Here is an 8500-nt window from a genome sequence, read left to right as displayed (position 1 = left end):
CTCCTCGTTGGGATCGACATTCTTACTTATCGAAGATACTACGATACACCCCCTATACTTGTGGGTCATCACCTATCCACGTCGTCTTGCTCTCTCGACTTTTCCTTGGCGTGGCGCTCATATCTCTCCTCGTCGCGATCATGCCGACGATGTCTCCTGGCATCCCTAGCTAGACGATCCCTTTCGTCCTCGCTGTTATACCGTCGGCGCTGGTCATATTGACTCACATACTTGTTGAGGAGGTGATCAGAGAGAGGCCGCTGATATCTTACGTTCCTCACTTCTCCCTCTGTGATGTAGCGCTTGCCATCGTGACGGAGCCGATCGCGTGGAACGGCTTCCTCTGTGTCCTTGCTATGAGAGCAGCTGCCCTCATCTACGTCCTTACCGCAGTGGTGCCCAGTGTCCTACCATGTTGATATTGCACGAGAATCCTCGGCCGGCACCCTCCATGGTAAGTGCACTCCACCATGTTAACGGCGGGGAAGGGGTGTGTGTCAACCTTCATGGCGTACCGGCTGAAAATTAGACGCCCTTGTTCTATCGCCATTTGGACCCGCCGACGCCACACCCCGCAGTCGTTGGTGGCGTGGGTGAACGTGTTATGCCACTTGCAGTATGGCTTTCCGTTCAGCTCCTCGCACCGTGGGGATCTTGTGGCCTTCGGGTAACCTTAGCCGCTTCTCCTTAAGTAAGAGGTCGAAAATTTGCTCAGCCTTGGTGACATCGAAGTCAAACCCTCTTGGAGGACCTTGTGGCTTAACCCACTTACGAGACACGGGGCTTGCCCCCGAGTCCATTCAGCCATCGCTACCTCTTGATCTCCCGCAGAGCCTTCATCTTCATCCGCCTCAACCAGGACCACCGCACGCTTGAATTTATCCCGGTATACATCCGGGTGGCGCTGTTCATATGCCGACAGCTTCTACACCATGTGCGCCGATGAAGGGTAGTCTCGCTTGGGAGGCCACGTCCTTGATCGGTGATGCGAGACCCACCACCGCCAACTCGATCGCTTCTTTTTCAGTCACATGAGCCGAATAACATCGGTTCCTAACGGTCCCGAAGCGCCGGACATATTCTCGACACCGTTTCTCCGCGCTTCGTCGTACTTGTGCTAGATCGGCAATGCCAGCCTCGGAAGCCTCTCGAGTGATACCGCATGTGGAACCGCTCTTCCAACCGCTTCCAAGTCCGGATTGAGTCCGGTGGCAGCGATGTGTACCACCCGAAAGCCGATCCCGTGAGGGACCGTGCGAAGAACCTCACGCGTAGCTCGTCCGATGCCGAGATCGTGCCCAGCTGTGCCAAATATCGGCTCACATGCTCGATGGAGCCGGAACCATCCGATCCATTAAACTTGGAGAAATCAGGGAGCCGATATTTGGGTGGTAGCGGGATCAACTCGTACTCGTTGGGGTACGGCTTGGAATAGCCGATTATCCTCCTTTTCGGCACCATGCCGAACTGGTCTTTCAGGATCGTACTGATCTGATCCGCGGTGATGGCTGCAGGCGTCGAACTCTGAAGATTCGCCGGAGTGGCATACTTAGCCAGCCATGCTTGCTTTTCCAGCTCAGAGCCAACTGCAAGAGCTGAGCTCTGGAGGTTTGTCGGAGTGGCATACTTGGCTAGCCACGTCTGCTTCTCAAGATCTGTTCCCGAAGTTCCTCCCGCTCGTTCCGAAGTCCCTGCTGTTGCAGCCTGGCTCGTGAGTGCCCAGTTACTGCAGTCTGGCACGTATGTGCACGTGTATCCGTGAGGGATCTCCTTAGGTGCCTCATGCAAGAACTGGTAGTCACTAGGGTCACCACCGATCTTGTAGACGACGTATGCCGGTGAATTCGGCACTTCTGGTGCTGCCAACGCGAATGGCAGCGGTGGACGGGACCGGAGTGGCATCTCTCCTTGGTGAGTCCCTAGAGCTGGTCCTGACGGAGAGTACTGATGCCTCATGATTTCCTGGATCACGCGAAGAGCGACACGCTCCAAAGTGTTCACCAGGCTCTCAGAATGGCGGTGCAGCGAATGCGCTACCATGAAGTTAATCTCCTGACGCAGGGACCTGGTGCGTTCTTCTGACGGGGTGGACAGGTCCACTCTATCGAGCGCGCCTTCAGGTGAGAACCCTTTCCACCTGATGCCATGTGAGCGGGTTCTGTGAAAAGAGCCGATGAGGTCGGCTTCGAGGACTGCTTTGATCTCGTCATACTTCTTCTTGAGCTCCTCGGTCAGATCCTCGTACGTGACTGGAGTGCCTTCCGCCATCTCAGATATAGATGGCGACGCAGTTGATGTCGAAGATTGTCCCACCGGGCGTGCTAGAATGTGTTGCGGTCAGAAACCCACCGGCGAGCAGCGACGGGCAACACAGTAGAGCCGGGAGGCTCCCAGGGTTGCGGCTGGCCCTGGCCCCTCCGAGCGACGGCCCGCAAAGACTCCGGCACGCACGTCCGATGCTGATGCAAGGGCGTGCCACCCGACCTATACCCGGTCGGGAAGGTGTTGGATGTGCCTCGCTTAGTTTCCCGCATGGCATACACGTAAACATTAAATACGAGCCTCGATCGGCTCTCGAAGTTGTCCCGTGAATCGGCTCAAGGAGCCGATCCACCCATGATCCGTACGAGGTGTACGATCGGATGGTGGTCCCGCTTGATCAAAATAAAGCTAAAACGACCTACTACGATTTAGGGTTTTCACCACATAATCGGAACATCCTACTCGTGATTGAGCCCGGCGGCCACGCACGGTGATCGTAAACCGACCCTAGACAAGGCCTAAAAACCAACACGAAGTTGATCCCCGGAACATCCTGTTTAGGGCTAGCAAACTACACCCTACGCGCCACTGGATCCTTCAACCCGATTGTAAGGTCTAACTATGCAGATATTAAACTAATCCTTGAAGAACAAGGAGCAATCATAACGGATCGGATCTACTAAATAATGATCAAGCGGGGTGCCGCCCTTACACCCAAGATAGGTGTAAGGGCGGCTAGACGTCTAAGGGTTGCATGGACGAAAGCATATGATACGATGAAACAATGCTAACCCTAAAACATCTATGATAACTACGTTGCTCGCCATCAACAAGGCTTCGAGTACGAGCAACGCATGAACAACGAATAAACGTGTATCGCCTAGATCGCAAGATGCGATCTAGGCAGCATGATGCTTACCCGGAAGAAACCCTCGAGACAAGGGAGTTGGCGATGCGCCTAGATTGGTTTGTGGTGAACGTGATTGTTGTTTATTTCATAAACCCTAGATACATATTTATAGTCCGTAGACTTTCTAACGTGGGAATAATCCCAACCGGGCACGAGCCAAACTCTATCTAAACGACACGTATCCTACTATGTTACATATACACGGGCAAACTAGCCCAAACTTTGTATGCAAGGCCGATTCATGTATTTCTTCTATGTATATTCTTCAAGCCCATCTTCAATCGCGGCCCACCTCTGATCCGGTCAAATTCTGGTGATAACAATTGTCCAAGTAAAGCTTCTGCTAATGGAGAATAAGGTTTAGTAGCGACCGGTAATGGGGGTCAATGAGTGATGTCGATGAACTCGGGTGCATGCATGTGTAACCTCTCCAAGTGGAGACGTGGAGTTGGTGCCAACGGTTTGAACTCTGGAAAACAAACATCCATGTGTACTCAACTTCGTTTTCTTCTTATATTTATGAGGATGATTGTTTTACTCTATCTGCATTATTTGTCTTTATCTCTTCTTTTTTCATATCAGGCCAGACCACTTGTCGCAGATGTAGGCAAAATGTGAGGGTAAAAATATCTAGATTCACTGAACCTGCGACAAGTATTTAGAGACGGAGGGAGTTGTATTTTTCATTAACTTGTGTTCACCCCCTCTAGTCACCATATCTCGATCTTTGAAGTCTCATTTAAAAGTGATTGCATCTTAATGAATCCATTGTGTTTTTGTTCATGTTTTATCATAAATACACACATATGCAAGCAATTTATGAATATTATTATTTAATTTGCTAAATATTGCTTCTTGGTGTTTTTGTATTATGTGTGTTGCTTTGTGGGGTCCGTCCGGATACCTAAGGTTAAATCCCTCTCAGGTTTTGCTAGAAATATAATTATTTGCCTACCAGAAAAAATTCCCAACTATGTATATTTCATGTCTGAGTCTCCCTCATTTCCAATTCGAATCAGCGATCCAATATATCTGCATTTGAATCCACAACCGGTTGTTATCCTTTCCACTCTGTACCCGAGAAAAATATATGGTAAGAGAAAAAATCGATCTGATCCGATCTGATCCGTTTACACCCCTATATTAAGATAAAATCAAATGGAGTGATTGCTATTCGAAATGGAGTTGCTGAGGGGGGATTGTGGGGGACCATATGGGTTTTAGAGGTGCTTGGTGCACTTCATACCAAGGAATGCCGGATCCCCTGACGATCGAGGCTATACCTCTCCAGGATGTTGTTGCTTTTGCGGAGGAGAAGAGATTTACTCGGGTAGCTTTTGAAGTCGACTGCTTCGGGCTAGTTCGTATCTGGAACATGGGCAGGGATAATCGGTCGATAACCTCGCCTATCATCAGTGACATAGGTGAGCTTAGTGTACATTTTGAGTCTTTTAGTTTGTGTTCTGTTCGCCGTCTTGCTAATTAGGTGGCTCACAACTATGCAAGACAGTATTCTAAAAAAAAAGCAAGCTCTGCATATGGATTTTTTTGGAACTACCTTTTTTAGGGGATTTTGAGAACTACCTCTCCATACAGAAGTGTGTTTAGGGTTTCGATTTGCTGCCATGTGGGCCCAATATCTGACGAGTGTCCATGGATCTAAGTCTACAACCATACGGTCCATACTTGGCCCATGAGCGCTTTGGTTCGTGGATCGTTGCAGTTTGGTTACCTGTCATGATCCCAGCGAATTTTTCATGATCGTCGTTCTCGATGTAGAAAAAACTAATATAAGCATCTTGAGCGCACTGCAACGATGATACAGTCGAAAGCTGGAGTTTTAAATAGCTTAAATACGCGAGCGTGTTCCATACTGAACCTTAATTTAAGCATTAGATCAGAGCTCCATGTGAGTTCTGCTTTACATAAAGATTCTGATCTACGGGGAGCCCAAAGTTTCGGAGATAAACTAGTGCCGATTGGTACGTTTGAGCCCTGGAAATCTCGCTCCAGCTCGCTGTCAGTCTTGGGTCTTGGCTGCTTCCGAACACCGTAGCTTTCCACTTGGTTTCGCATTCCCGCTACGACCGCTCTAGCAACCACAGACCAAGAGTGCAGCTCGCTCGCGCGCTATCTGTGGAGGAGCCATGCCAGGAGTTGCAGGGGAGACGGTGTGCGTCACCGGCGCCGGCGGGTATATCGCGTCGTGGCTCGTGAAGCTCCTCCTCGCCCGCGGCTACACCGTCCACGGCACGGTCCGCGACCTCGGTATGTGGCTGCTTGCTTTGCATCCCTTGTGAGTGTGCACTCTGCCTATGCTCACTTCCGGCCCCCTTTCGCTCCCGACAACTAGCTCCCCTAGACCGTCCCGGTCCTCAGATTCGGATCACGTACCACGGAAAAGCTCCACCGTGCTCGCACAGGTGTATTTTGGTGTTGACGACGTGCTGTGCTGATCGATGATCGTGGCCTCGTAAGGCACACAGGTTATAGCTTGTGTTGTTTTCCCTGTCGAGGTGAAGTCACATCGAAGAACGTGACCAGAGGTCGTTGCTTGCCGACGCCGATAGCTCTACCGGCGGCTCAGAAACGGAGGCGCCGGAGAACCTCCGGTTAGAATCGAGATTGGGGAGATGCTCTTTGTTTAAACCGAGACACGTATGGCGGCCCTGGGACCCGTCAGACTATTGTACCTACCTTTGGTTATGTATTTTCAGTCTACACTCCCAGTCTCAAGTGGACTTTGTTTTTAGCATTTCTTTCCGACTATATTTGGCAATAGATAGCTCGATGCAGGCATGCAGCTGTTTTGTTGAAGAAAATACGGTTTTACTGTACTATATAGTATTAATGTCATAAACAAATGATTTATTCGGATCATGTTTCAGGTGAGAAGAAGACCGGCCATCTGAGGTCGTTAGAGAAGGCTTCTGAAAATCTCAAGCTTTTCAAGGCCGATCTCCTCGATTACGAAGCGATGACGGCTGCCATAGCGGGATGCCAGGGGGTTTTCCACGTCGCCTCTCCGGTTCCTTCCGCGAATCTGACTGATCCGGAGGCAAATTTTACACTTGTCAAGATCTACTTTATGACACGTTTCAGAGTGTAATCTTAGACTGAACATATTTATGCCATACATACAGGTTGAAGTTGTGCGTCCTGCTGTCGTTGGTACCAAAAATGTACTGGAGGCTGCATCGGCCGCCAAAGTTCGGCGAGTGGTTGTTGTTTCATCCATAGTTGCCGTCGATATCAACCCCAAAGGTTGGCCCACAGACAAGATCAAGGATGAAAACAGCTGGTCAGACGTAGAATTTTGCAGGAACAACGAGGTAGCAGAGAAGCACGATAGTTTTGGGTGTGATCTTAAATCCAACAATTCTTTGACAGACTTCACATTTCTTATCATCTTCGCCATGGTTGTGCAGGAATGGTATTCTGTTTCCAAGATCACAGCGGAGAAGGCAGCGCATGAATACGCACAGCGGACCGGCTTGGACGTGGTCACTCTGAACCCAGCGGTGGTGTTTGGTCCCCTGCTGCAGCCAACGGTGAACGCGAGCAGCCAGTTCCTCATCTACTTCCTCAAAGGTGGTTTCTGTCATCTTCTCACATTCAGAAGAACATGATCATATATACATCGTCTCCTTGTTCTTGTTTCTCACTGGTTTGAGGACTGTTCGTGGCTGCAGGAGGACCTGACCGGATGAGGGACAAGCTATGGCACATCGTGGACGTGCGCGACACCGCCGATGCTCTGCTTCTGCTCTACGAGGCGCCTGAGGCCTCCGGCAGGCACATCTGCGCGCCACATATCATCACCGCCCAGAACCTGAGGGAGCTGCTGAAGAGCACGTACCCTGAATACCCTCACATCACCAAGTATGCATGACACTTTTTCCCTTCGTGCACTGAAAACTCTCAGGCAAACGTTTAGCTCTGACTGACTCCATTCAATTTGGCAAAAACTTCAGGGACAGCATCGATGACATGGAACACCCGGCGCCGATGACCACTGACAAGCTGAAGAAGCTGGGGTGGAGCTGCCGGTCGCTAGAGGAGACCATCGCGGACACCGTAGAGTTCTGCCATCAAAGTGGGTTCCTAGACGATGTGGAGGGGGCGGCGCCATGGCGTTTCCCTCCTCTTTACAACAAGATTTAGTCCAGCAATTGCGAGAGATCAGGGGCCATCAATGATGTTTCGAGGTGCCGATATTAGAACTTAAAAGCTTCCACTGTAGCTCACTGGACGCTGTCCATCCCAGTGACGTCCATATGGTGTAGTTTTGTGTAACGAAGCCATGAATAAGTTTCCAAATTCAAAATTTTCATTTGTTCCCACGGTCCCACAATTTTATTTTGGCAAAATTTCCTTTTTTTATAACAAGGTTTTGCTTTAAGGCAACTGTCGAGCATCCCAGGTATACGAGGATTTCATCCTCCGCCTCCCCCACCGTCAGAAATGAGGAAATTAGTAAAACGCAAATCACATTCACATCCATCCAATTAGAATACCCCGACCCACATAGCAATTTTTTGTGATATTGTAGTGTCATTGCAGCATTTCTTCTACACTGGGTAAAAAAACATACAACTACATCGTAGCAATACAAAACACCTATATAGCAAAAAAAAAAAAAAAAAAAAAAAGGTATGCAACAAACTCCCTCTAGTTGCAGTAAATCCCCAATCGTTGTAATAAATCCACAAAAAAGGCAACACTATGTAGTGTGGAGGAGAACGTTTGCAGCTACCCACAAAAATTGCAGCATTAAAGCAACATCTGTAGCACGCACTAGAATCGTTGCAACACCTCACTTGTGTGTTCATAGCAAAACTTACACGAGTTTGCAGCATTTGAAAAGTGCTCACGCCGGCATCGAAAAATGCATGAAATGCACCTCACACATATGGCTTATCCGATGCCACTTACTCTTTAGAATTGTCGTGGTAGTATTTTAGAGCCATCGTATATCAGATTGAAAATCTCATTGCTGCCGGCAATCTTCCATGTTTTAACTATTTCTTAGATCAACACATTACTTCATAAAAATCCCCAAACCGGGACAGGGATAGATGACTCTCCTCTCGCGATCTCTAGGCGACTCTGGTGCACGTCCGACCCACGGCACTGTTCATGGTGGGATCACCTCGATTCCCGTCCATGGTAGGCCAGGGTGGAGAGGGGGTTCCTCCACGTCGCACGGGCATCTCCTTCCGCCACTTGCCTGCGGAACAGCACCGAGTTTCACCCTAGCTCCTGGCTCTTGCTGCCGATAGCTAGGTTCCTCCAAAAATCCAGAGCAAATAGAAGGTTGACGCTGGC

The 8500-nt window shown here is 49.5% G+C and overlaps 1 protein-coding gene across 1 annotated transcript; it reads left to right on the top strand.

The window, feature by feature from the left end:
- The first annotated feature begins 5285 nt into the window (after positions 1-5285).
- Positions 5286-7511, top strand: LOC124654743 (cinnamoyl-CoA reductase 1-like). The gene is made up of 6 exons (XM_047193736.1): positions 5286-5440; positions 6061-6230; positions 6316-6504; positions 6601-6763; positions 6865-7054; positions 7147-7511. The coding sequence occupies exons 1-6, from the start codon at positions 5320-5322 to the stop codon at positions 7334-7336; spliced, it is 1023 nt and encodes a 340-aa protein (XP_047049692.1). The 5' UTR covers positions 5286-5319; the 3' UTR covers positions 7337-7511.
- The last annotated feature ends 989 nt before the right edge of the window (positions 7512-8500 follow it).

Source organism: Lolium rigidum, chromosome 5, assembly GCF_022539505.1.
Source record: "Lolium rigidum isolate FL_2022 chromosome 5, APGP_CSIRO_Lrig_0.1, whole genome shotgun sequence".
Taxonomy (NCBI): domain Eukaryota; kingdom Viridiplantae; phylum Streptophyta; class Magnoliopsida; order Poales; family Poaceae; genus Lolium; species Lolium rigidum.
The sequence above is the reverse complement of the archived record's forward strand: the minus strand, read 5'-3'. Positions and strand labels throughout refer to the sequence as shown.

Excerpts from the sequence above, each read along its gene's own strand:
- LOC124654743 (XM_047193736.1), top strand. The coding sequence starts at position 5,320 with ATGCCAGGAGTTGCAGGGGAGACGGTGTGCGTCACCGGCGCCGGCGGG. Across the intron at positions 5,441-6,060 it reads CGGCACGGTCCGCGACCTCG|GTGAGAAGAAGACCGGCCAT; the intron begins GTATGTGGCTGC and ends ATCATGTTTCAG. Across the intron at positions 6,505-6,600 it reads AATTTTGCAGGAACAACGAG|GAATGGTATTCTGTTTCCAA; the intron begins GTAGCAGAGAAG and ends ATGGTTGTGCAG.